The 24,150-nt window shown below is 47.7% G+C and overlaps 9 protein-coding genes across 11 annotated transcripts; 4 read left to right on the top strand and 5 right to left on the bottom strand.

Moving 5' to 3' along the window:
- Positions 1 to 95: 95 nt before the first annotated feature.
- Positions 96 to 6,498, top strand: FKS1_2 (1,3-beta-D-glucan synthase). Its single transcript, XM_043153638.1, has 12 exons — positions 96 to 456; positions 510 to 724; positions 775 to 1,389; positions 1,451 to 2,446; positions 2,504 to 4,178; positions 4,233 to 4,412; positions 4,470 to 5,341; positions 5,397 to 5,727; positions 5,779 to 5,852; positions 5,909 to 5,972; positions 6,021 to 6,297; positions 6,350 to 6,498. Exons 1-11 carry the CDS (start codon positions 234 to 236, stop codon positions 6,074 to 6,076), a joined length of 5,301 nt encoding a protein of 1,766 aa, XP_043008922.1. The 5' UTR covers positions 96 to 233; the 3' UTR covers positions 6,077 to 6,297; positions 6,350 to 6,498.
- Positions 6,499 to 6,522: 24 nt separating this feature from the next.
- On the bottom strand, positions 6,523 to 7,903 carry E1B28_008807 (uncharacterized protein). Its single transcript, XM_043153639.1, has 3 exons — positions 7,001 to 7,903; positions 6,840 to 6,944; positions 6,523 to 6,792 (listed from the first exon to the last, which is right to left on the bottom strand). Exons 1-3 carry the CDS (start codon positions 7,790 to 7,792, stop codon positions 6,586 to 6,588), a joined length of 1,104 nt encoding a protein of 367 aa, XP_043008923.1. The 5' UTR covers positions 7,793 to 7,903; the 3' UTR covers positions 6,523 to 6,585.
- A 171-nt stretch (positions 7,904 to 8,074) lies between these two features.
- On the bottom strand, positions 8,075 to 9,436 carry E1B28_008808 (Fructose-1,6-bisphosphatase, cytosolic; the record flags this gene model as incomplete). The annotated part of the gene is made up of 7 exons (XM_043153640.1): positions 8,075 to 8,215; positions 8,276 to 8,548; positions 8,603 to 8,702; positions 8,755 to 8,828; positions 8,887 to 9,142; positions 9,205 to 9,333; positions 9,390 to 9,436. 7 exons carry the CDS (start codon positions 9,434 to 9,436, stop codon positions 8,075 to 8,077), a joined length of 1,020 nt encoding a protein of 339 aa, XP_043008924.1.
- Positions 9,437 to 9,929: 493 nt separating this feature from the next.
- Positions 9,930 to 12,051, bottom strand: E1B28_008809 (uncharacterized protein). The gene is made up of 3 exons (XM_043153641.1): positions 10,771 to 12,051; positions 10,472 to 10,713; positions 9,930 to 10,420 (listed from the first exon to the last, which is right to left on the bottom strand). Exons 1-3 carry the CDS (start codon positions 11,872 to 11,874, stop codon positions 10,054 to 10,056), a joined length of 1,713 nt encoding a protein of 570 aa, XP_043008925.1. The 5' UTR covers positions 11,875 to 12,051; the 3' UTR covers positions 9,930 to 10,053.
- Positions 12,052 to 12,122: 71 nt separating this feature from the next.
- E1B28_008810 (uncharacterized protein) lies at positions 12,123 to 13,432 on the top strand. The gene is made up of 5 exons (XM_043153642.1): positions 12,123 to 12,251; positions 12,385 to 12,443; positions 12,499 to 12,573; positions 12,634 to 12,659; positions 12,708 to 13,432. Exons 1-5 carry the CDS (start codon positions 12,199 to 12,201, stop codon positions 13,347 to 13,349), a joined length of 855 nt encoding a protein of 284 aa, XP_043008926.1. The 5' UTR covers positions 12,123 to 12,198; the 3' UTR covers positions 13,350 to 13,432.
- Positions 13,433 to 14,857, bottom strand: E1B28_008811 (uncharacterized protein). The gene is made up of 2 exons (XM_043153643.1): positions 14,779 to 14,857; positions 13,433 to 14,724 (listed from the first exon to the last, which is right to left on the bottom strand). The coding sequence occupies exons 1-2, from the start codon at positions 14,782 to 14,784 to the stop codon at positions 13,495 to 13,497; spliced, it is 1,236 nt and encodes a 411-aa protein (XP_043008927.1). The 5' UTR covers positions 14,785 to 14,857; the 3' UTR covers positions 13,433 to 13,494.
- A 30-nt stretch (positions 14,858 to 14,887) lies between these two features.
- On the top strand, positions 14,888 to 17,808 carry E1B28_008812 (uncharacterized protein). Of its 3 annotated transcripts, XM_043153646.1 has the most exons (16): positions 14,888 to 14,981; positions 15,042 to 15,079; positions 15,181 to 15,255; positions 15,308 to 15,334; positions 15,382 to 15,402; positions 15,452 to 15,570; positions 15,620 to 15,778; positions 15,834 to 15,964; positions 16,015 to 16,095; positions 16,149 to 16,312; positions 16,368 to 16,788; positions 16,846 to 16,969; positions 17,022 to 17,111; positions 17,164 to 17,440; positions 17,486 to 17,620; positions 17,690 to 17,808. In XM_043153646.1, exons 1-14 carry the CDS (start codon positions 14,931 to 14,933, stop codon positions 17,424 to 17,426), a joined length of 1,764 nt encoding a protein of 587 aa, XP_043008930.1. In that variant the 5' UTR covers positions 14,888 to 14,930; the 3' UTR covers positions 17,427 to 17,440; positions 17,486 to 17,620; positions 17,690 to 17,808. The 3 variants fall into 3 exon arrangements, with proteins under 3 accessions (XP_043008930.1, XP_043008928.1, XP_043008929.1); XM_043153644.1 differs by having other exon boundaries at positions 15,042 to 15,255; XM_043153645.1 differs by lacking the exon at positions 17,690 to 17,808 and having other exon boundaries at positions 15,042 to 15,255; positions 16,368 to 16,733; positions 17,164 to 17,583.
- Positions 17,566 to 20,052, top strand: E1B28_008813 (uncharacterized protein). Its single transcript, XM_043153647.1, has 12 exons — positions 17,566 to 17,826; positions 17,886 to 17,912; positions 17,974 to 17,994; positions 18,044 to 18,162; positions 18,214 to 18,372; positions 18,436 to 18,566; positions 18,621 to 18,701; positions 18,760 to 18,923; positions 18,979 to 18,995; positions 19,049 to 19,449; positions 19,508 to 19,610; positions 19,677 to 20,052. The coding sequence occupies exons 1-12, from the start codon at positions 17,681 to 17,683 to the stop codon at positions 19,997 to 19,999; spliced, it is 1,692 nt and encodes a 563-aa protein (XP_043008931.1). The 5' UTR covers positions 17,566 to 17,680; the 3' UTR covers positions 20,000 to 20,052.
- Positions 20,053 to 24,150, bottom strand: E1B28_008814 (uncharacterized protein). Its single transcript, XM_043153648.1, has 14 exons — positions 23,860 to 24,150; positions 23,461 to 23,799; positions 23,170 to 23,407; positions 23,008 to 23,119; positions 22,565 to 22,958; positions 22,334 to 22,517; positions 22,228 to 22,285; positions 22,125 to 22,174; positions 21,610 to 22,074; positions 21,137 to 21,555; positions 20,783 to 21,087; positions 20,662 to 20,724; positions 20,500 to 20,604; positions 20,053 to 20,436 (listed from the first exon to the last, which is right to left on the bottom strand). The coding sequence occupies exons 1-14, from the start codon at positions 24,036 to 24,038 to the stop codon at positions 20,381 to 20,383; spliced, it is 2,967 nt and encodes a 988-aa protein (XP_043008932.1). The 5' UTR covers positions 24,039 to 24,150; the 3' UTR covers positions 20,053 to 20,380.

Consider the following 24,150-nt stretch of genomic DNA (forward strand, 5'->3'; position numbering starts at 1 on the left):
AGGACAGTCACAGCGTGACTAGTGATGGCAACTGCACGTGGTATCATTCCCACGATGGAGCAGCAACAAGGATCGCAGGGCGACCAGAGAAGCCAGCTCAATCAGTTTCCTCTCCCTCAAGATACGTCGGAGCAATCCTCCCGCACAATCGCTCGACGGAATTACATTCTTTTTTGTCTTCACCACCGTAGCTTTCACTTTTCTCTACTTTTCGTCCTTCTTTTCCGTTCTATATGGCCGCTCGTCCTTACGGCGGTCCTAATGACCCTAGGACTTTTCAACAAAACCCCTTTGCTAACTCCCCTGCTCGTCCCCAGCAGTTTCCTCAGCCCTCTCATCCTCAGCAGCCACGGCGGGACTATGGCGAGCCAGAGGCAGCTGCGACAGATCCCTATGGTGCCTATAACACCAGTACCACTCGTTTAGCTGGCGCTCCGGGTTACTATGACCAAGGCGGTAATTCATTTCACTCGCAGCTTTTTCTTCCGTTGATGTCTTCTTCTTTCAAGCTTCTCATCCAGATCGCAATTACGCCACCTCAGTAGATTCTCATTCCAGCTATCCGGGTATTTCCCCCTTCGCTGATCCAGGCGTTGGCTCAAACGAGCCTTACCCTGCCTGGTCGCAAGACCGCCAGATACCTATGTCAACAGAGGAGATTGAAGATGTTTTCATAGACCTTCAGCAGAAGTTTGGGTTCCAGAGAGATTCTATGCGCAATATGGTAAGTGAACCATTGAGCCGTCGGCGTATTGATCTACATGCCTTTCTCAGTTCGATTTTACGATGCACCTTCTTGACTCACGGGCCTCCCGCATGACTCCCAATCAAGCACTTCTCACCCTTCACGCCGACTATATCGGTGGTCAGCACGCAAACTATCGCAAGTGGTACTTTGCGGCCCAACTCAATCTTGACGACGCCGTTGGCCAGTCGCAGAACCCAGGTCTCCAGCGTCTCAAGTCTGTCAAGGGCGGTGGTGCTGGCGGCAGCAAGTCGTTGGACTCTGCGCTCAACCGCTGGCGCAATGCGATGAACAACATGTCTCAATATGACCGTCTACGGCAGATTGCCCTCTACCTTCTCTGTTGGGGAGAGGCTGGTAACGTTCGGTTCACCCCAGAGTGTCTCTGCTTTATTTTCAAGTGTGCAGACGACTACTATCGCAGTCCAGAATGTCAAAACCGCGTCGACCCGGTTCCGGAAGGAACATATCTCAGTGCCATCATCAAGCCTTTGTATAGGTTCATGAGGGATCAGGGATATGAAGTCCAGGACGGTAAGTTCGTCAGGAAAGAGAAGGATCATGACCAGATCATTGGTTATGATGACATCAACCAACTCTTCTGGTACCCTGAAGGCCTTGCTCGAATTGTGCTCAACGATAATGTATGATTTTATTCCATGATTCGCCTTGCAAGAGCTGATGCTTCCCTTTCAATCATTACAGAGCCGACTGGTTGATGTCTCGCCTCCTCAGCGTTTCATGAAGTTGAGCCGTATCGATTGGAACAAAGTGTTTTTCAAAACATATTACGAGAAGCGTTCCCTCGCCCACCTCTTGGTCAATTTCAACCGGATTTGGATCTTGCATGTTTCTGTATACTACTTCTACACGGCTTTCAACTCTCCCAAAGTTTACGCTCCCCGAACTAAGCAACACCCCTCCCCTCAAATGACCTGGTCCGCCGTCGCTCTCGGCGGCGCCGTATCTACCGGCATCATGCTTGCAGCCACTCTCGCAGAATTTCGTTATATTCCCACGACCTGGAACAATGCTTCGCACCTCACCACTCGGTTCATCTTCCTTCTCATCATCCTTGCCCTGACTGCTGGTCCTACGTTTTACATTGCCATGGTCGACGACAGGCCGAACTTGAGTCAAGTCCCCCTCATCCTTGGTATCGTTCAGTTCTTTGTTTCGGTAGTCGCTACGGTATGCTTCGCCATCATTCCCTCTGGCAGGATGTTCGGAGATCGTGTCGCTGGCAAGTCTCGCAAATATATGGCTTCCCAAACGTTCACAGCGTCATATCCCTCCCTCGGCCGTAGTGCTCGAACTGCATCGATCTTGCTTTGGGTCCTCATTTTTACCTGCAAATTCGTGGAATCCTACTTCTTCTTAGCATCTTCATTCTCATCTCCTATCGCCGTGATGGCCCGAACCAAGGTGCAAGGATGCAATGACAGATTATTTGGAAATGCTCTTTGCTCTAATCAAGTCCCCTTCACACTTGCCATCATGTATATCATGGATTTGGTCCTGTTCTTCTTGGACACATATCTGTGGTATATAATTTGGGTTGTAGTGTTCAGTATTGGAAGGAGCTTCGGTTTGGGCCTGAGCATCTGGACGCCGTGGTCAGAGATATACACCCGGCTGCCAAAACGAATTTATGCGAAATTATTGGCAACCGGGGAGATGGAAGTTAAATATAAACCCAAGGTAGGCTCAGATTGGGTTCCCTTCTCGTGCCACTCACTTTTTTTTTTACGTTGCTAGGTCCTGGTGTCCCAACTGTGGAATGCAGTCATCATTTCGATGTACCGTGAACATCTCCTCTCCATCGATCATGTCCAACGTCTCCTTTATCATCAAGTCGATGGATCTGACGGTCGGCGTACATTGCGAGCACCGCCTTTCTTTACCAACCAGCAAGGACAGGGTCACAAGAACAACTTCTTCCCTGAAGGCGGTGAGGCTGAACGCCGTATCTCCTTCTTCGCATCGTCTCTTGCAACCGCCATTCCTGAACCTCTACCCGTCGATGCCATGCCCACATTCACCGTCCTTGTTCCACACTATTCCGAGAAGATTCTTCTCAGTTTACGTGAGATCATCAGGGAAGAGGATCAAAATACGCGTGTTACATTGTTGGAGTACCTGAAGCAACTGCATCCGGTTGAATGGGACAACTTTGTGAAGGATACCAAGATACTTGCGGAAGAAATGGACGGCGGTGATATTACTAATGAGAAGGCCGCGGCCAAAGTTGACGATCTGCCTTTCTATTGCATTGGTTTCAAGACGTCGTCACCGGAATACACTCTACGAACCAGGATATGGGCGTCATTAAGGGCTCAGACACTGTACCGTACCGTATCGGGTATGATGAACTACTCCAAGGCTATCAAACTCCTGTATCGGGTCGAAAACCCCGATGTGGTGCATGCTTTTGGTGGAAACACGGAACGCCTTGAGCGAGAGCTTGAGAGGATGTCGAGGCGGAAGTTCAAGTTCACTGTCTCTATGCAACGATATTCCAAATTCAACAAGGAGGAACACGAGAATGCAGAATTCTTATTACGCGCGTATCCTGACTTGCAGATCGCCTACCTGGATGAGGAGCCTGGTCCTAGAGGTGGAGAGGCAAGGTTATTCTCTACCCTTATCGATGGTCACTCTGAGATCGACGAAGCCACTGGCAAGAGGAAACCAAAATTCCGAATCGAACTTCCCGGTAATCCAATCCTTGGCGACGGTAAATCTGACAACCAGAATCACGCCATCGTCTTTTATCGTGGAGAGTACCTCCAGCTCATCGATGCCAACCAGGATAACTATCTCGAAGAGTGCTTAAAGATCCGAAACATACTTGGAGAGTTCGAGGAGTACTCAGTTTCCAGTCAGAGTCCTTACGCTCAGTGGGGCCACAAGGAATTTATTCGATCTCCTGTCGCTATCATCGGCACTCGAGAGTACATTTTCTCCGAAAACATTGGTGTTCTTGGTGACATCGCCGCAGGAAAAGAACAGACATTCGGTACTATGACTGCTCGTGCGCTGGCTTGGATTGGTGGAAAGTTACATTATGGTCACCCCGATTTCCTGAATGCCACTTTTATGTGCACTCGTGGTGGCGTTTCGAAGGCACAAAAGGGTTTGCATCTGAATGAGGATATCTTCGCTGGCATGAATGCATTTGGGCGGGGTGGACGCATCAAACACTCGGAATACTATCAGTGTGGTAAAGGTCGTGATCTTGGGTTCGGTACCATCCTGAACTTCCAGACGAAAATCGGAACTGGTATGGGTGAACAGATGCTTAGTCGAGAATACTACTATTTGGGCACTCAACTCCCGATTGACCGCTTCCTTACTTTCTACTACGGCCATCCGGGTTTCCACATAAACAACATCCTCGTCATCTATTCGATTCAAATCTTCATGCTCACTCGTATGTTTCTCTTTCCCCTCATGTTTATGTTTAATACTCAACCTAACCCATTAGTCGTCTATTTGGGGACTCTCAACAGTAAACTACTCGTTTGCAACCTGGACTCTCAAGGCAATATTCTTGGCAATCAACCAGGATGCTACAACCTTGTTCCAGTCTTTGAGTGGATCAGGCGTTGTATCATATCCATTTTCCTGGTATTCTTCATTGCGTTCTTACCTCTTTTCCTTCAAGGTGAGCTTTATCTTCTTTTGCAAGTTCGACTCCTCTGATATAATGTCCTGTACTTAGAACTTGTTGAGCGTGGCACCGGCAAGGCGTTACTCCGTTTGGGCAAACACTTCCTTTCCCTTTCCCCCATATTCGAAGTGTTCTCCACGCAGATTTATTCGCAGTCCATCTTGAGTAATTTGACGTTTGGTGGTGCTCGATATATCGCTACAGGCCGTGGTTTCGCCACCACCCGTCTCAATTTCAGCACACTTTACTCTCGTTTCGCCGGGCCTAGCATATACATGGGAATGAGAAACCTTTTGCTGCTGTTGTATGCCAGTTTGACACTTTGGATCCCTCATTTGATCTACTTCTGGGCATCTATCCTTGCTCTGTGCATAGCTCCTTTCGTCTTCAACCCGCACCAGTTCTCTTTCGCCGACTTCATTATCGATTATCGCGAATTCCTTCGGTGGATGTCGCGTGGTAATTCTCGTACGAAGGCAAGCAGTTGGTATGGATATTGCCGACTCTCGCGTACGATGATTACCGGTTACAAGAAAAAGAAGCTGGGCCACCCTTCGGAGAAACTGTCAGGAGATGTTCCGCGGGCCAAATGGAAAGCCGTCATTATTTCCGAAGTTCTTTGGCCAATTTGCATCGCGATCTTGTTTGTCAATGCCTACATGTTCGTCAAATCGTTCCCCGCGAAGTCAGGCAAGTCAGGTACTGCAGTTTCCGCCGTCAACGACAACCCAAGTGCTTTGATTCGGATTGCTATCATCGCCGTTGGGCCTATCGTCTGGAATGCTGCCGTTCTTATGACCTTGTTCTTCATTTCTCTTTTCCTTGGTCCCATGATGGAGTCCTGGGTCAAGTTTGGTTCGGTGATGGCTGCTATTGCACATACTGCAGCCCTCTTTGGGCTGATTGCCTTCTTCGAATTCTTCGTACGTGTTCTCACTTTTTCATAAGATTCGTAATCTCAACTTCATATTTTTCCAGTGGTTTTTGGAACTTTGGGATGTGGCTCACGCCGTGCTCGGTATCATCTGTATTGTCGTCATCCAGCGCGCCATCCACAAGATCCTAATTTCTGTCTTCCTGACTCGTGAATATAAGCACGACGAGACGAACAGAGCATGGTGGACAGGTAAATGGTACGGCAGAGGTCTTGGTAATTCAGCAATGTCCCAGCCTGCCCGAGAGTTCATCGTGAAGATCGTGGAGATGTCACTATGGAGCTCAGATTTTATAATTGCGCATATTCTACTCATGATCTTGACGCCGCCGATCCTCATACCGTTCATAAACCGTATCCATTCAACCATGTTGTGTAAGTCTTCATTATCAAGCATCAGGAGTTGGTGGCTGATGTATAGTACAGTTTGGCTTCGTCCGTCAAAGCAGATTCGTGCACCACTATTCTCGACCAAGCAAAAGCGGACCAGACGATGGAATGTAAGTGTTTTCCTTTGACGCGCGAATAATCCATTCATGCAAGACTTATCATCCAGGTCATCAAATACTCAGTTGTTTACCTTATTGTCGTTTCTAGTCTCAGCGCTTTAATTGTCCTGCGTAAGCACTAAAACTGCTTGGCGATGATTTAGTCTAACTCCCTTTTAGCCGTGATATTCAGGGATAGGATCAACTTCGAATGCTCCATTTGCAAGAGTATCTAATGATCTACTATTAGTTATTATTTTCGTTGACGAATTTTCAATATATGCTCATTCTACTTACCCTCGTGCGCGCTTTCATCCAGTAATATGCTCGGCGCCTGGAAGGTGTCTGGAGTCGGCGAAATGAACATTGATCAACGCTTGTCGAGAGCAGTGGTACCCGGTGACGTCGACATGCAGTGAACCTTCAAGTTTCATCAACACTCAGCCTCCGTACTCGAGTACGTACAGTACGTTCGTCCTTCCAGCAAAGTCCGATCTAACAAAGTGCAGTTAGGCACTGTAGCATCCCGTGCTCACCAGTTTCGTTTCATAGTGTCGATATCCAATGAAGTTGACTGGAAACCATTGTAGTATCCCACCGCTTCTCAGCACAAAACAACAGCAACCAACACCTTGGTCTCTATGTTCGACACGACACGTTGGGGGAGCAGCGATCTCTTTTTCTGCTTTAATCTTATATTTATGCGGCATAGCACGTATATCAATGTCTCATGTCACGACGATAGCTAGGTCATCTCTCCTTCCTCTAGTTCGTGTTCATTCGACGGAACATCTCGTGAACTTTCCCCTCGACGTGCCTTTTCTCGATCGTGCACCTCCCTCATCTTTGCGCCGAGGATATTTGGATATAAAGCAGGACTGTTGCTCTTCCGGAACCTCTCCTCAAACCGCAATATCTTCTCCATTTGAGCTTGAAGGGCAAAGGAGCCACGCTATTTGATGATAAGCCGAAGTAGACTTCAAGGGACACAATACCTACGGCTTCCGTCACTCTCTTAGCTCGCGCCTCTTCCCTCATTTTATCCAACTCTTTCCGTCTTTGCTCTTGCTTGTTAGTCCCGGAACGCATGTTAGACGCACCGGGCTAAAAAAAAGACATCAATATCATTGAGATGGGTGTGATCATTCGAGAACACGCACCCCTCCGAATAATTCTGCATAAACATTATTATTCCGCAGATCGAGGTCTGCACTAGTCGTAGCAAGACCGTTTCTGAGTATTGGAGTCTTCGCGATGTCCGAGCTCTCCATGTTGTTTGCTTTGGACGGTACTGTACCAGCAGATTTAATCGCTACAATAGGCGTCCCAGTAGTGCTAGATTTATTCTTTCTGATTTGTGGCAACTTGCGCTTTTTTACTGGCGGGGAGCTGGAACCGGTCTCCTTTATGACAACGACGTCTTGTGAAGTAGATGCAACAGGTGAATTAGAGTCGTCCACAACATTAACCATCGGGCTGGTAGTGACATTCAGTTGGGGCTTCTGCTTCGACTTTCTAGATGGTTGTCCCGTCGTGTCTTTCCCCTTTGCTTTCTGCTCTCTGCCACCACTTTTGGTTTTTGGTCTAGAGGGACGTTTCGGAAGGTCCTCGAAATCGTCGCCGTCGCCGTCATGCAACGTTCCCAAATCTTGTGCAAGGTCTTCTTCATCTGGCTCAAAATTTTCCTCCGACTCTGGATCTGAGAGTTCGACCCTTTTCGTTTTACTTCTCTTCTTCTTCGTTGTGTCGTCATGTTTTGTCGTTGTGGGTGATTCATCTTCCCCTCCGAATCTCTTGGGTTTAACGATTGCGCGTTTCTGACGCCCTGTCGGCACAGACTTGAAGTCTTGATCATAGTCGCCACCTTCAACATCCATAAGAAAGTGTTCCAGTGCATTATCATCTTCCAGGCGTAGCCGTTTCAAAGGAGGTGATGAGGCCGAAGGTTCCATGTCATCTTCCTCGTCGGACGATAGAACTGCTCGTTTTGGATGTTTTCGTCGTGTGGAAGGTTCTGCGTACTAAAAAACATAATGAAACTGAATATAATTGGTTTAGAAAATCTTACCTCTGACATTTCACTGGTAGGTTTCGCAGGAACCTTTATTCGGAGTGGTATCGACATGTGCAGTGGGTGTAATTTTAGAGTGATGCGGGTCATTTAGCGCTGAAATACCACGCGACAAAACTTTGAATAGTGCTACTGTTACATTATCTCGAAATTTTTGTACCCTTCATGCAGAATCCACTTGATAAAACTTCATCAGATCCTGAAGGTCGTCTCGTGAACCCAAAAACACGGGGCAGCGTTCATGTATGTTCGTGGGAATGATATCCAAAATACGCTTCTTCCCCGTCGTAGCGATTCCACCAGCCTGATGAGAAACGAAACGCGAATCAAGATCGGTCGTATTGAATTTGAGGTACATGCCTACCTGTTCAGTTAAATAGGCCATTGGAAAAGCCTCGTACAAAAGCCTGAGTTTGCCGCTTTTACTCTTTTTGTCGTCGGGGTATCCGAAAATACCACCATATAGCAAGGTACGGTGAACATCGGCTACCATCGATCCAATATACCGGGCACTGTATGGAGATTTCCCGTTTGTAGGGTATTTGATCGATTTCAGGTAATTGACTACTGGAGGATGGAAATACATAGAATTTCCTTCATTGAATGAATAGATCTTGCCGCGAGAGGGTATTTTGATCTTGTAGAGAGATATTAGGGGACAGAGGGAGGATGCGAAAACTCGTATGCGTACGGAAGGATGGGTAAGGATGAATTCCCCGAGAGACGGGTCAAGTGTGTATCCATTGACACCTTGACCAGTAGAGAAAACTAAGTTGGCGGACGACCCGTACCTAAAATACCGTCAGGAAAGCGACATTTGTTAGCAATTCTACCAGCTCATACATGGTATAACCCGCTGCGACCATCTCACTCCCTGGCCGCAATACGTCTTCAATCGATCCCGAAGAATCCGGCCTCTGAAATACATGGCACACTCAGTCTGTAATGGTGAGAGTTAAGACACAATCCACGCACAACACGATATATACCAAAGATTGTTCCGATGTTAACGCCAGCGTCGATGTTGCTACTACCGTCAAGTGGATCGAAGACGACGCAGTATTTCCCTTTATTATTTCCATCAATTATAATAGCATCCTCGAGTTCCTCTGAAACAAGAACAGCAGTCTTCCCGGAAGCACGAAGGGCATTGATCATGATATCGTTTGATAAAACATCCAATTTCTTCTGCTCTTCTCCTTGTATATTGGTCTCCCCGGCAAGCCCCACGCTACAGGCATGGATCGGGTGAGATCGACAACGTTGGGGCATTGATTTGGTCGATAGACTCACAGGTTGATGAGGCGAGCCTTCCTGACATTAGTTGCAATGAACTTGGAAGTGACTTGAATTGCGGTCAGGAGTAAAGTCAAGTCTCCTGTGGCTGCGGTACCCAATCTGAGCTGATCATGGAGAACATGTCTGTAAAATGGTGTATGGTTCAAGGCGAGCTGGGGACATGATGAACTAGCACACACCGAGTGAGGGTGATGAGGTCGGTGCTTGGAGATTCTTCAGTGGCCATCTTGATTAGTATGACTTGGGGGCTTGGTTTACGGGATGAACCAGAAGGGTCTCAAGCAAAATATTAAAATCACGTGGGTTGGACTGTAGCGACCCTGGCATTGCCCGAAATATCGAATGTGGTAATAGTTACAAATAGTCACATTACTTTTCGCTTTTCAACCGTTCATTTCATATGCCTTCCTCTCGTATATGTTTTTCTTTCCTTCATTACGAAAAGCTATCGGGGTGTTTGATTTTGTAGATACCTGAGTTACATAAGTGGCATAGATAGCCAATGATATCGTTTCTCGTTTCAACCGCGTCTACAGCCACGGCGAAAACATACCTTCCAAAAAGGGAAATATCTCCGAAAATCATTATGTTCTGATCAAGGCATAGGTTACGCTAATTGTCATGCTATGATTATCACTTTTGGAAGGTATCCATCAGTTTTCGCCGCCCCCTGTTTCTATCCAGACAGGTCAGGGATTTCACAAATATCCCTTGCCAGTGCCCAGGGTTCTGCTACGGCCAGTGTGTCGAGGTAATTTATGCAGAACAATTTATTGCAACAAGCCGTCGTAGTCGCCAACTCCAGCTATGTTGTATTATTTGAAGTACAAATGCAGTGGAAAGCTAATTGGCATCGAGTGTCTTTGAGGTAGGGATTGGTCCATCCCCATCCGCAACCAACCCCCTAATACCGCTGATATTCGGACCGATAGTATCGCGGCCCGCAATCTCTCGCTCATATTCCGACTCCTCGCTGTCTTCCTCTTCCTCTTCCTCTTCGTCATCGTCTTTATCGTATACCCGTCTTTGAGCCTGAGCGATAGCGGCAGCAAGTTCAGCACTGATACTAGCGACACGCACTTCCAAGGGTTCCTCTTGTGAAGGAAGATCAGGAGCTGAAGGAGGATTGAATAGAGTAGAAAGTATGGACTCCGCCAAGGGATCTTCGTCTTCATCGGACCGCCTCTTCTTTCCCTTGAAGCTGTATTTCCTATCAATGACGATGTCAGTTAGCTTCAATCGATGTGAGGACGAGACTCACAAATTGGGATCTGGTTCCCAGTTCGGGTCGTGGGTGTGCATATGCTGTGTCAAACTCGTTCGCCGCGTGAACGTCTTTTCGCAGCGTGGATCCTCGCATTTATATGGTCTCTTGCCGGTGTGTGTACGGCGGTGCCGTGCAAGACTACTCGAGTCACCAAATGTTTTACCGCAACCAGGATATTCGCAGCAATAGGGCTTTTCGCCAGTGTGTACCCTCGCATGAACATGCAAGGCTGACCTCTGGGTAAAAATGGAGCAATTAAGATGGGAACAAAGTTCAGATAATCAAATACAGACCTGAATGAAGGTTTTACCACACCCGACATGGCTGCATACAAACGGCCGTTCTCCGGTATGTATTCGCATATGTCGGACAAGGTCGCTGCGACGAGTGAATGATTTCCCACATTCGCTCTCTTCGCAGGGATGGGAGGTGGTGGTAATTACTTTCTCCTTGTCTCGTGTTCTTTTGCCTTTCTTGCGGGGGGGAACAGAAGGGGCAGAAGACGTTGAAGGTGTGTTAGGTGCGCTTGCGCGATTCGAAGGGACTAGAACGGGTGATTTATTGTTGGGACCATTCGAGTCCTCGTTGGCATTTCGAGTAGACACCACTGACGAGGCGCCGCGATTCCCAAACTGTGCAGATAATTGGGTAAGAAAATCGCTGATGTCCGTAAATTCGGTAGGGGTTGAGGCCGTTGGTGGTAAACCAATGGCGCGAGGAGGTACTGAGATTGACTGGGATTCATGACTTTCATGAGTGTCGCGACTGCCTTCAGACGAGAGATAGCCAGGATTGTCATCCCGCTCAGAATTATTACGGCGTCTCTTCTTCCGCGGCGGCTCTTGCGTCTTTTCTGATGCGTTTAGAGAATGAAAGGCGGGGACTTTGCGAGTAGTTATCTCTGTGATGTTGTCTTCCTTGTCTGTCGACTGCATGAGCACCAATGCAGCTTCGCGTCCACCTGCGGTGGAGTTCTGAGCAGCCTGAAGGACCGCAGCAATACTGTTCAGATAACTTCCTAGACTTTCTACCCCTCCGGTTGAGCCGTCTACTTCTGTACTATCCGTGGCATCTTGGACTCCTTGCCGTTGTTGAACAGCGAATGACAGCACTGCAGCAGGCACAGCGTCAGGTGAGATGTTCTGATTGATGATATTGGCTATCTCGTGCTCGAGGAGTTCTACTGAAGAGAAGGAAACTGAACTGGAGGTTTTGAGACGTGACACAGCTGCTTCTGGGAAATGATTCGATGAAGTGGAGTGAATGAGATCATGTTCAGGATCGTTAAAACGCGTGTCAGGTGTGGGACTGTCGGAAGGCAGCTCTCCTTCGTGGTCGTCAATTGTCTCGTCGTGTACTACGTCTGATAAATCTAACAATGGTTCCTCAGAGTCCATGTTAGGGAAATCAGACACTTGAGAACAAAAAGTTAAAAGTTGATTCGGGATATGTTGAAAGCCAGACGAGAACAAACCAAAAAATAAATGTCCAAGAGATAAGTTCGCGATGAGAAAGCAATGATACTAAGATAGCGAGACTGGGACAAGCTTGCGAGCGGATGCCGTCTAAGAAAGTAGACAACACGTGGTACGGTCTTGTGATCCTAATAGTAAGGCCAGCAATGTTAATTTAAATGAGCACTGCCAACGACTCACGGTTACGGATCCACCATCAAGTCGATGTTAACTCCCTTTTGCCTCTTCCCATAATTCTGTATTTCCATGTCTACCCTCGCTTCAGCGTATATTCCATCCAAGATTAATACTAAACCCAAGTAAGCTGTCTCCTAATACCCGATAGGAACAACTTTCGTCTCCATCGTAATCCTACCTATACTGCCCCCTTGGTTCCCCTGGATCCTCTCTTCTTTGTTTCTCAATCATCTCATAAAACAACTTCATTTGTAGGCGTCATCACGGTTATGCAGTGATTTTATTCATCCTCGGGACACTTTTCCCTCCTCTAGGTGAGCCCCATGATCTTTTCTTCACGACCTCGGCTATTTAGTAATCCCTATCCAGCTGTCGCAGCGAGGTTTGGGATTGGAACTGATTTTTGGATCAACTTGGTCTTAACGATATGCGGTTATATACCTGGTGCGTATGGAATCACTTACTAGCGCATCCAAAGACTCACATCATTATCATCATCCTCAGGCCACGGCCACAATTTTTACATTCAGGTACATTATCGCGTTAATTGTAGTTTTGTTTTCTCAGTTCTCTTCCAGAATATTCGAAATAACAAGACCCATGCTCGAACTCCCAAATGGGCACAGAAATGGGGTCTCGTAGACACAAGTGAAATTCGTCGCAAAGAACGGAAATCCCAGTGGGCGAATCGGTATAAGGATCGTTTGCCTAGCTCAACGCTCGAGGGCCAACCATACGAAGAAGGGCAAGTTGGAAACCCTAGTATGAGCATCTCCTCGGACGGTGACGACGGCCGACCAAACCGTCAGCCAAGTGACGGATTGTGGCGCGAAGAGGACGAGCAATACTACAACAACCCAAATAATTCGAACTCTTCTGGTCGTTGGCATTACCCTGCAAATTTCGATGATGCCGTCGCCCCCAAGTCGAGTTCTAAACGAGGTACAAAGAAGAAAGAAAAGAAAGACAGATGGGCAAGGACTGAGGATGCGTATAATCTCTCTGACCAACGTGAAGGAAAGAAGTCGAAGAGAAGGAAAAGCAGAGCATCTGTGGCTACAAGCATTGATTCCACGGGCGGTTCTACCCAGTTTCCTGAAGATCCAGAGGGTGGGCTATATGGCCCTGTACCTGGGGAAGGGGTAGCAGACGAGCCGAGTCAGAATGCTCCCAAAGCAACTGGCACGACAGACGAGGACGTCTTCAGTCATCAATTCTGAACACTCAAGTTTTGGCCGTTTTTCGTTTTACTTATATAATCACTTCACCATAGAAAGAACTATTTATTAATGAAGTACAGTTGAGAGGAAATGTGGAATGCATGCGTGGTCTAAGTACAGATGCGTGTATATATGAGAGGAAATCTTAATTGTTCAGGTACTGTAACTTCATCCACTCCTTGTCATTGGCATTGAAATCGACACCCTTTTCATTCCACCATCTCCTCGTCGCTTCACCGCCGCCAATGGCATCCTCCAGTGCTTCTTCTATGTCACACATCCGATACTGTATCGGAATGCATGACTTGTCCCACCACTCGAGGACCTCAGCTCTATTGTGACGTGTTGCCCCCGTTAAAGCATCTTGATCGAAGATTAATTGCAGACCGCTTCCTAACCACCACTGCAAAACCTCTACTTTACCATGGCAGCTAGCATGTTGTAGTGCATGGCGATCGTACTTGAACTCTAACTGCGAAGTGGCCCACCATTCAAGCACTTCAACATGACCAGCTGTACTCGCCATATCCATGACGCGGCCGATTTTCAGAGGAAGACCTGTGGTTTTGTGTTGGTGTTTCCACCATTCCAAAACCGCAATTTGGTTCTTGGCACTGGCATATTCCAAAGCAGCTTCGGTATATTCCAAAGGATGCCCGCAGTTTAGCCACCAATCCAAGGATGCGATTTGGCCGTTACGAGATGCGCTGTCAATGGCATCCGCAATAGAACCCGGCTTAGGACGAGGGATCCTATCAGGGTGCTGTTCAAAGCCATGCTTCCACCATGACAGAACTGCGGTTCTGCCGTGTCGTGAGGCACGAATTGGAATGATGTCCCCTTGAAAGAGTGACAGAAAGACCTTACGGTGGTGAGAGAGGAAAAACTCGAGGACATTGACATAGCCAAACCGAAGGACCACTTCTGCGCCACTTTTTGTCGGAGGGTTGGCTACAGGATCAGCGGCACGGATGAGTGCAACGTTGCCAGTAATCATTGCTAGGTCAACAGGGGAAGCTCGGGACCATTCCAGGGGTTTCGGTATCGCAGTGGGAACATCTAAAGCACGGGTCAATTCCCAGTCGCCGAGATGGTCCAGAATTACCGCGATGAGCTCGATAGGGAGATCAGGAGCATGAGGTTGACGTTGCTGTTGCTGCTGCCCTAACAGAATGTGGTCCGTCAAAGATAACAAGGAAGGATTGGATGAGTTGGGAAAATGGTATGCGTGAAAATCATGATTGGCAAGTCTCGAGGCGAGCTCAAAGCTGTTTCCCGAGGTAGGAAGGTTTCGTACTCTGAGAAAGAGTTGAAGTTCGGAATGAGTAAGTTTCTGGTAGGCTTTGTTGACTAGCTCTAATGGAGAGATATCCTCCTGAAAACCGTCTAAACAGATAATTTAGGAACCCAGAGGAGACTGAATGCTTACTGCCATATGTTATGGACTCTGAGGAAAGATGTAGAAGCCTGAGGAGAAAAACGGCGTACAGGACGCCAGTGGGTTAACCACGTGTGATTACGTACTCTACACTACTCTAGCCCACTCAACTCGCGTTTATATCAAGCCGCCGTCTAGCCAGAATGACCGAGGGTACTGCTCGATGCGCTCTATGCAGCTTGCATGGCTCTGACGTTCGTAATTTAATCCTTTCTACCTTTCTGTCGACCAATCTGGGCTGAATTTCCCATCAGTACTCGCTCACATGCGCAGCGAAGCTCAAAGTTCCCAAGTTGTACTCTAGGCCTTACCCACCTACCATTGTTTTCTCATGAGATTCTTGACCTTGTTTCCTGCATTGTCAAATCTGGCATGGCTATCTTATGGTGCCAGGCTCGTTGATTTCCAAGTAGCTCAACCGCCAGTAGTTCCGCAAGATGCAAAAGAATGTACCGTGAAAGTGTTACAGTGAGCTCTTTTGTCGTTGGATATGCGCTTTGATCATCCACGTCCCTTACAGGAGAGATTTCGCATTCTCGTTCGGAATGTACGGTCTCCATCCTGACACAAAACATAACCTTACCTTGGTTTTAGGTCCGAGGTCGTCCAGTTGAAGTAGGTTCTCAAGTTAACCGGCTGAACACATCTTCAGCTACCTTTCTAGCCCTCCCACGGACTGCGGTGCTCCCGGGTCATGGGCTGCCATAACCCTCAATTTCACCGTCACTTCTAACGGAACTCAATTCGATCGTTTGGGCATCTTCACGTTTCAAAACACTGAGAGTAGGTTCTACCTCAGTGCGTCTCATTCTGCGATACTCACATCGAACAGTCTGGCGTACCTCCACTCCAGAGCCCACTCGTGGGGATGGTATCGTATGGACGTACGTCAAAGACGTAACGCAATACATTCCCCTCTTCGCTGAGCCCGGAACTTTCATCCTTCAATTGGACAATCTGATTCAACCGGGTCTGGATGGCATTTATTCGAGCAAGTGATATTGTATCGACTTGCGGTCTCACTGCTATTAACAATTTGCAATCAGCCATCCTCCATGCGACATATTATGCATCTTCGTCATCCGCTACGCCCGCAAAGAAAGCAGATCTCATTCTGCCTTTGTCGACATTCGCCAATGATACAGGAAACGATGCATCCGTACCTCCATCGTTCTCGGTACGCTCACTTTAACTTTGTGACCTGGTGCCACTCATATTCGGATATAGCTCAATATCACCTTTCCCCGTAACACTGTACAAGTCTATGCCGAAGTGTTTGCATCTGGAAATGGACAAGAGGAATTCTGGGTGGGTGTCCTTCTCCGTTGTAATGTGTTATGTACGCTTACATTACGTGGTAGTACAACAACGTACCTAACGAGTTCTTCTCACAAATTTCTCCCGATATTACAAATGGTGACGGACCATTCCGCGAAATCCGCCTCCTCATCGATGGTAAAGTAGCTGGTGTCGTCTTCCCATATGCTGTCATATTTACCGGAGGCTATACACCACCTTTGTGGAGGTATGAGGCTTAAACAACTCTTCTGAAGGTATTCAATCCAGCAAGTATGTTCTAGACCAATCACATCGTATGGCGCTCTCGAACTTCCTACCTACTTCTTGGATGTTACACCTTTTGTCCCCATCCTCGCCGATGGCAACCCCCACAACTTCACCATCGACGTTATCTCTGCAGAAACAAATCACACTATCAATCAGAACTGGTTCGTCTCTGGCAACTTACAAGTTGTCACCGACTCTTCTCCCAAACCCACCACGGGAAAGATTACTCGGTATGAAGTCGAATCATTCCCGAAAACGACGACAGCTGGCATGGTGCGTGGGCTTGGGGATTTCGACTTCACTGTAACGGCCACGAGAGAATTACGAATTGAGGCCGATGTCATCTCAGGAAGCGGGCGAATCAATCATGTCGTTTTCAGGCAAGCCTTGTCGTATTCCAACTTTCAGAATTACAAAGAGAACGCGACCTTCCAGGTATTACTGCCCTGTAATCCCTTCTGGGACAACATAAATAACTGACCATCTTCCCAGACCATTCAACAGAACACAACAGGAACTGTTGTATCTATACACAGTGGCTCGGTTGCGGTCTCGGACATCTTCTCTTACCCGATTGATATCGAATTCGAATTTCTCGGACCCGACCAAATGAATTGTGGGTGGACCATCATTGTATATCATCGTCTTCCATTTCATCGCGATTCTAGGGACGACATTCATAGACCATTCGTATGATCGAGATCTCCTTCCCAACCCTTTGAGGCTTGCGTCGAGTATTCATAATCGACAGACAGCTGGTAAGCTTGAAAGAACAGTCGAAGCGTTTCTGCCCTGAACAAATATTCTCAGACGGTTTCTTCCAATTGGCCACCGGAGGAAATTTCGGAAACGGCACAAATAACAACACTTTCAGCTACATCGACTCAGCTGGGAATACTTATAGTCGACGTGTTGACGCCGCCTTCAACAACATCACTTTAAATGAAGAAAGCGGCTCTCTCGCTCACAACGGCCTCCTGCCATCAGCTGTCGATTCTTTCTCAGACTCGGAAACTCTTCAAGATCAATTCGCAGGTGCTTCGTTACCAAACGGTATCAGGAAGGGAACGTGAATCGCTCAAATAGGGTAAATCAGTTGGATAAGTCTTGGTCAATGCTCAGTATGGATCAGTGTTGCAGTGTTTCATGCGGACCCTAGTTTCACCAAATCTGATGATCTTTGTCTGTGCACATTTCGACAAAACTGTTCGTAGTGAATTTCGAACCGTGTGGTCATCCTGAGAAACACAGAGATGGGTGCCTGGCGGTAGGTGGCTATAAAAGAGCTCGCGTCTTGCCTCCATCCCAAATTCTTTCTCCGCGTCTGATGTTCCAGAATCCTTGGATCTGTTTTCTTCTCTTCCTTGCATGGGCATCCACGACGGCTTTTGCCGCACGTCTTGTTGACTTCCAAGTTGAGCAGCCCCCTCCCGTTCCCAAAGACGCAAAACAATGCACTATCCAGGTTCTTCAGTCAGTGATCTATTTTTCTGTTTGTCAAAGAGGGTTTATCATTCCAATGATCTGCTTAGGCGAGATTTTGCGTTCTCATTTGGAATGTATGTTTGGATTCATCAAAAGATCTCGATTTCGCTTTGATGAATAATTATACCCCTTTAGGGCCGAAGTCGTTCAATTCACGTACGTTTAGTCTTACAACTTCTATAATACCCTTTCAATATACCCTAAGCCCTCCGTCGGACTGTGGGCCCGTGGGCTCGTGGGCTGCAATTACCCTCAATTTCACCGTTACATCTAACGGGACACAATTTGATCGTCTCGGGATTTTCACTTTTCAAAACGTTGAGAGTGGGTTTTATATCTTCTATTTCAACCAGAAATACTTGAACACTTTCACAGTCTGGCGCACTTCCACACCCGAACCATCTCGTGGAGATGGGATCATCTGGACGTATATAAAGGACGTGACTCGCTACACCCCTCTGTTTGCCAAACCGGGAACTTTTATTCTTCAGTTGGACAATCTAATACAACAGGGTTTAGATGGAGTGTACTCCAGTAAGTAATCTGAAGGGTACTAGCCCTACGGGTCTCACCGTGGCCTCAACATATTCCTCATAGCCGTTCTCCATGCGACCTTTTACGCCTCGTCGGCAGACCATCCAGCGGCCAAACAGGCCGACGCGATCTTCCCATTGTCGACATTTGCGCCTGACACAGGAAACGATGCTTCTGTTCCTCCTGGGTTCTCGGTAAGTGTTACAGATCGAGCCTTGTTTGATATATGGCCTCATTTGTATTTTAAGATCAACGTAACTCTTCCTCAAAACGCTGTGGGAATCTATGCCGAGATCTATGCGTCAGGGAATGGAAACGAAGAATTTTGGGTAGGTGAAGTTGTGTTGATCATGATTGTAACGTTATCACCTCATCTCCAATTTCTAGTACTCCAACGCACCGAACCAATTTCTGGGAGACCTTCCTGATGGTGTGACCTTCGGTCAAGGCCCCTTTCGCGAAGTTCGGCTCTTGATAGACGGCAGGGTCGCGGGGGTGGCTTTCCCTTATCCTGTCTTATTTACCGGTGCGATTTCACCTGCTGCTTGGAGGTAGGTCCGAAAATCGAATCAAGGTTGAAGATAAATATCTCACGAATCTTTTTAGACCTATCACATCCTACGGTAAGTCCTGCATACTAGACAACATGTCAAGATATTCGATGTTGTGCTTGCAGGAGCTGTGGATCTGCCAACTTATTTCCTCGACCTGACGCCTTTCGTCCCTGTTCTCACCGACGGACAACCGCATGTTTTCACTATCGATGTTGCATCCGCCGAGGCCGACCATACAATCCTGCAAAACTGGTTTGTCTCAGGCGCTCTTCAAGTTTTCGTGGATGTATCCTCGCAGCGTACTATCGGGAATATCACGACCTATTCCGCTGATCCATTCGCAGAATCATCTGCCACTGCTTCAAGACAAGGAAACAATGTCATCATCACAGTCTCTGCGCAACGTGAAATCCACGTCGAGGCTGATATTCTTAGCGGTTCGGGAGTAGCTACCCACGTAGTCTGGTCCCAAAACCTTCAATACCAGAACATACAGTCATACCTGAACCGAGCTTCTACTCAGGTATGTAAATTGAGCGACCATGAGAAACGGCCGAGCAAGACTCATTCAGATTGTCTAGAACATCTTCCAAACTGCCTCAGGGTCAGTCAGTTCCATTCACAGTGGCAAACAGGTCGTGAAGGACATATTTTCCTACCCACTGACAATCAATCTGACCAACAGTGAGCCTTTTCTCTTTCAGCTCTTTCGGCTTCATCGTAGTGCGGCGTACTCATGCGACCCCTTAGCTACATTTCTTTTGGACCATTCATACGACCGAGATCTTTTGCCCACCCCCTTCATTCCAGGATCAACAATTCATTCACACCAACTGGCTGGCACAACGTCCGCTGGAAGCTCAAACAACAACACCTTTTCATACTTGGACACAGACGGCAACTCCTTTGAGCGTCGTGTAAATGCTTCGAGGAACGTCATAACATTGGACCAACAAAGCGGAACTCTTGCGCCAGCCAGCTTCGGTCCTACTGACGGAGTTGGTGTTCCCTTCAATGGAGAGTCAACCTTCGCACAAGCTAGACTGCCCGGAGGACGTCGTATTCAGACCTAAAGTGAGACCATCTGTATCCGTCTCATAGGAATTGAATCGTGATTATGCTGCCTACTGGAGAATATTTCAACTAAGTCGCACTAAATCAACAGATCAGGTTCCAAATCTCAAGAAGCACTTCTAAAACAACGTATGATACAGATAACAGTAACGACCGTGCCAGACCCAGAGTCTCCACCACATCTAAGAATGAATTTGAGGGCATGTCCCGCCAACGCGGCGGCATTGCCATAGATAAATTTGCTGTGTTGAACAGTATCGACGTCCCGTATTGAGACGGGTCCGTTCAAAAAATTGTTCGTTGAGAACACGAGACAGAAAGGACTCCATACAATCCTCCAAGCAACCGCAAAACATTCCCTAGTTTGTTGAGGCAGTAAATCAAAACAGACCCAGTACACGACCTGTCTCTGAGTTCAGACTGACTTCCCAGAAACCTGGGAGGGGGCAAACCAGTCAGATGTTGCACATTTTGTAAGGAGTGGGAAAGCTACTCTTACCTGGACGAGTTCCAAGGCCAGGCATGGTTTGCATGTCACCCAAAAGCGGGTATAAAAATCCAGCACCCGCAGACAGTTTCACGGCACGGATAGGAATGGTAAAGCCTAGATGCCGAGCATTTAGTTGTAGGTATCAGTCGAATTTGTGTGACCATTCCAAACCTGAAGGCACGCCTTTGAGTTTTGGATCGTGCGAGAAGGAGTACTGAGTCTTTGCCATGCAGACTAGTGTATCACGTTAACATGTTAAGATATACACCAAGATTCTGAGAACTGGACTCACTAGGTAAGTTCCCATAGCCTTGACGGGTATAGGTTTCGACCTGGGTCTTCGCCAGGTGACTTAGTTCAATCCCATCTGCACCATAAATCTGCTTGCAGATGACAGAGATCTTCTCCTCGATAGGAAGGTCGATATCATAGAGGAACTTAAAATCGGATGGTCCCTCGCATGTTGCGACAACTGACTCCGCCAGAGCACGAGCACCGGCACCTCCTTCAGCCCAGTGATTACTGACCACGGCGGCGTCGGCACCACCAGCAAGTGCCTCTTCACGCACTAGAGCGAGTTCAGCAGGTGTATCAGAACTAGGAGAAAGTAGGTCAAGTATGCAGATGCCATTCAGATGCAACATACGCAAATTGGTTAATGGCCACAATAACTTTGACTCCAAACTTGCGGCTATTCCTGACATGCCGAACCAAGTTTTTGCATCCTTCTTTGAGGATCTCTAAATTCTCCTTGGTGTACGTATCATGCAGAGGCTTTCCTGGGGTAACTTCAGGTCCACCGCCGTGCATCTTCAGGGCACGAGTTGTGGCCACGATAACGGTGGCATCTGGTTTCAGCCCGCTGACACGGCACTTGATGTTGCAGAACTTCTCCATACCCATATCGGCCCCAAATCCGCCCTCGGTAAGTACATACCCAACACGATCAGGTGAGTCACCTTCTCCAATACCTGCTAGTTTCAATGCGACACGGTCGGCAAGAATCGAAGAATTTCCATGAGCGATGTTTGCAAATGGTCCTGCATGGACGAAGACGGGTGTACCCTGCAAATACATTAGCTTATGCCATTCACTGTGATGCCACAAATTGTTTCATACCTGGAGGGTTTGCATAAGATTGGGTTTGATAGCGTCCTTCAAGAGAACAGCGAGAGCTCCCGAAACACCAATGTCATCGGCCGTGATAGGATCGCCTTCCTTGCTTGTGGCAACCACCATGGCACCCAAGCGCTGTTTCATATCTTCAAGACCAGTAGTAAGTGCAAGCACTGCCATACATTCACTAGCAACAGCGATATCGAAGCCTGTTTCCCGCGTATGACCTTGTTCCGTGAGGTTCTGACCGATAGTGATCTTGCGGAGGAAACGGTCGTTTGTGTCTAGTACGCGATTCCAAGTGATGGTTTCCGGGTCTACATTGAGTCTAGCAAAACGAGTGATTTCCTGAGGCGTAAGGTCGTCGGGAGTTGTCTTATTGATACCGAGCTTTTTCAGTCTCTTAAGCATGAGAGGCGCAAATTCTCTTTTGCCTTTCTTGGCGGGAACCAAACGACTATACAACGCCTGATGAGGTAGTGTTAGAAAGACACCAAAAGATCACTTTGAAGTTCTACCTTGTCCGACTGCGTTGCCTCGTGAAACATACGGGCGTCCAATGCGGCAGCTGCGATGTCATATGTCAAAAAGGGGGGCAAAAGAGAAGGGAGCGTGATGTACCCAGAAGGTTGTTGGCTGCAGTGACGGCGTGGATATCACCAGTAAGGTGTAGATTGAACTGCAAGGGGTCAGATAGATATTTATCTGAGACTAAATGAATACTTACTTCGTCCATAGGAATGACTTGACTATAGCCTCCACCAGCGGCTCCTCCTTTGATACCAAAGGTTGGTCCTTGACTCGGTTGGCGCACGCAAGCGAACGCGGGACGACCGAGCTCAGCACCGAGCGCCTGTGCCAAGCCGATAGTTGTCGTCGATTTTCCTTCTCCAAGAGGCGTGGGTGTGATGCTAAGGCAGTTTCAGCACCGAGAAGAAATGACAAAAAAAGGCCATACCCAGAGATAACGATATACTTCCCATCCTTGCGATGTTCCAAACGCTTAAGAACACTGAGTTCAACTTTAGCCTTGTACTTGCCATAGCTCTCTAACTCATCCGGTAATAACCCAATCTCATGAGCAAGTTGCGTGATTGGTTTAGGCGTCTGGGCCATGGCAATCTCTATGTCGCTAGGAACTTTCTCAAGGACATTGAGCCTGAGGGGCTTCACTTTTCTTTCCCGAGCCTCGTTCCACAAACGCTCAGCGGAATTTAGGGTATTTTCCATAAGTAGAGCCACGGTCATGGGACCAACTCCTCCAGGGACTGGGGTAATATGAGACGCGACTTGACTAGCAGAGGCAAACTCCACATCCCCGACCAGCCTGCGACCCGATTTCTTGGTCGCGTCTGTATCATGTTCAGTCTAGGCCAAAGCCGTTGGAAAGACCGGGCTTACCCGGAATGTAATTAATTCCCACATCGATTACAACGGCGCCAGGTTTGATCCAGGAACCTTTCACGAATTCAGCCTTCCCGATAGCTGAAACCACGATATCCGCGCTTTTCACCTTGGGTGTTATATTAAGCAAGGACCAAAACCGGAGTGGAATATACATACAATCGTCTCGAGGTTTTTAGTGCGACTATGACACTGTGTAACAGTAGCATCTCTATTGCGAAGCATGGATGCCACGGGGCTCCCAACGATATCGCTGCGGCCGAGAACGACAGCATTGGTACCGGATATCGATGTCCCGCTCGAGTCAATCAGCCTCAGAACCGCCGAAGGTGTACAAGGGGCGAACAAGGGAGCAGACGCGCGTGAAGACAAATGTCCAATATTATAGGCATGAAATCTAGCATGAATCGGCGTTAGTGATGACCGCCAGCGGAATAGTTGAAAACTCACCCATCAACATCTTTTTTAGGACCAATGGCTTCCGTGACCGAACGCTCTCCAGCCGGTGTGATGTGTTCGCCGAGAGGTAGTTGAACAAGGATGCCGCTGACTTGATCATCGTCATTGAGATTTTTGACAACATCAATGATTTCTTCAGCGGTGGCTTCTGCAGGGAGTGCGACATGGCGATACTTTATCCCAACCTCCTCTGCGGCCTTCGCTTTCATACGAACGTAAGTCGAAGAATCTGGACGCTGACCGGCTTGTACGATCACAAGCTGAGGCTGGAATCGGGGATGGGTGGCCTGCAACGATTGAATTCGACTTGCGACACTCTGTCTGATTGACCTTCGCACGTGAATCTGTCAGGCAAGGACGAAAGAAAAAAAGAGAAAAACGATGGCGCACTGAGCAATCGTTGTACCATCGATCGTATTTGCAGTGGAAGGCATGGGAGTAGGATGATAAGAAGATAAACCCCGCATACTGGGCGTAGACCCACTACGGGTCTCCAGTCCCGTGCGAGCAATGCGGTATGGACGGATTTGGCAACTCCAGAATGAAAGATTCGTGACTCGCCGGGACATTCAGCGATGAAGGAATGACTGAACTTGAAGAACGAATACAGCGACGTGTAAGCATGGAGTCGGCCTGCAAGGCTGAGTTGGGAGTCTACGTTGCAGAACTTCTATTTTTTTT

This window comes from Marasmius oreades, chromosome 5 (genome assembly GCF_018924745.1).
Source record: "Marasmius oreades isolate 03SP1 chromosome 5, whole genome shotgun sequence".
NCBI classification, from domain to species: domain Eukaryota; kingdom Fungi; phylum Basidiomycota; class Agaricomycetes; order Agaricales; family Marasmiaceae; genus Marasmius; species Marasmius oreades.

What these genes read in the sequence shown, in the direction of transcription:
- FKS1_2 (XM_043153638.1), top strand. Translation starts at nt 234, where the DNA reads ATGGCCGCTCGTCCTTACGGCGGTCCTAATGACCCTAGGACTTTTCAA. An exon ending in GAGATTCTATGCGCAATATG is followed by an intron (nt 725 to 774) that starts GTAAGTGAACCA and finishes TGCCTTTCTCAG; the next exon opens with TTCGATTTTACGATGCACCT. An exon ending in CAGCGCTTTAATTGTCCTGC is followed by an intron (nt 5,973 to 6,020) that starts GTAAGCACTAAA and finishes ACTCCCTTTTAG; the next exon opens with CCGTGATATTCAGGGATAGG.
- E1B28_008807 (XM_043153639.1), bottom strand. Translation starts at nt 7,792, where the DNA reads ATGGAACCTTCGGCCTCATCACCTCCTTTGAAACGGCTACGCCTGGAA. An exon ending in ATGCAGAATTATTCGGAGGG is followed by an intron (nt 6,945 to 7,000) that starts GTGCGTGTTCTC and finishes TCTTTTTTTTAG; the next exon opens with CCCGGTGCGTCTAACATGCG. An exon ending in CTAAGAGAGTGACGGAAGCC is followed by an intron (nt 6,793 to 6,839) that starts GTAGGTATTGTG and finishes ATCATCAAATAG; the next exon opens with CGTGGCTCCTTTGCCCTTCA.
- E1B28_008809 (XM_043153641.1), bottom strand. Translation starts at nt 11,874, where the DNA reads ATGGACTCTGAGGAACCATTGTTAGATTTATCAGACGTAGTACACGAC. An exon ending in GTGGTAAAACCTTCATTCAG is followed by an intron (nt 10,714 to 10,770) that starts GTCTGTATTTGA and finishes ATTTTTACCCAG; the next exon opens with AGGTCAGCCTTGCATGTTCA. An exon ending in TGGGAACCAGATCCCAATTT is followed by an intron (nt 10,421 to 10,471) that starts GTGAGTCTCGTC and finishes CGTCATTGATAG; the next exon opens with GAAATACAGCTTCAAGGGAA.
- E1B28_008810 (XM_043153642.1), top strand. Translation starts at nt 12,199, where the DNA reads ATGTCTACCCTCGCTTCAGCGTATATTCCATCCAAGATTAATACTAAA. An exon ending in AAGATTAATACTAAACCCAA is followed by an intron (nt 12,252 to 12,384) that starts GTAAGCTGTCTC and finishes CTTCATTTGTAG; the next exon opens with GCGTCATCACGGTTATGCAG. An exon ending in GACACTTTTCCCTCCTCTAG is followed by an intron (nt 12,444 to 12,498) that starts GTGAGCCCCATG and finishes ATCCCTATCCAG; the next exon opens with CTGTCGCAGCGAGGTTTGGG.
- E1B28_008812 (XM_043153646.1), top strand. Translation starts at nt 14,931, where the DNA reads ATGACCGAGGGTACTGCTCGATGCGCTCTATGCAGCTTGCATGGCTCT. An exon ending in GCAGCTTGCATGGCTCTGAC is followed by an intron (nt 14,982 to 15,041) that starts GTTCGTAATTTA and finishes ATTTCCCATCAG; the next exon opens with TACTCGCTCACATGCGCAGC. An exon ending in CGGACCCGACCAAATGAATT is followed by an intron (nt 16,970 to 17,021) that starts GTGGGTGGACCA and finishes TCGCGATTCTAG; the next exon opens with GGACGACATTCATAGACCAT.
- E1B28_008813 (XM_043153647.1), top strand. Translation starts at nt 17,681, where the DNA reads ATGTTCCAGAATCCTTGGATCTGTTTTCTTCTCTTCCTTGCATGGGCA. An exon ending in GCCGAAGTCGTTCAATTCAC is followed by an intron (nt 17,995 to 18,043) that starts GTACGTTTAGTC and finishes ATATACCCTAAG; the next exon opens with CCCTCCGTCGGACTGTGGGC. An exon ending in GACAATCAATCTGACCAACA is followed by an intron (nt 19,611 to 19,676) that starts GTGAGCCTTTTC and finishes GCGACCCCTTAG; the next exon opens with CTACATTTCTTTTGGACCAT.
- E1B28_008814 (XM_043153648.1), bottom strand. Translation starts at nt 24,038, where the DNA reads ATGTCCCGGCGAGTCACGAATCTTTCATTCTGGAGTTGCCAAATCCGT. An exon ending in ATCTTATGCAAACCCTCCAG is followed by an intron (nt 21,556 to 21,609) that starts GTATGAAACAAT and finishes ATGTATTTGCAG; the next exon opens with GGTACACCCGTCTTCGTCCA. An exon ending in ACTCAAAGGCGTGCCTTCAG is followed by an intron (nt 20,605 to 20,661) that starts GTTTGGAATGGT and finishes CTCGGCATCTAG; the next exon opens with GCTTTACCATTCCTATCCGT.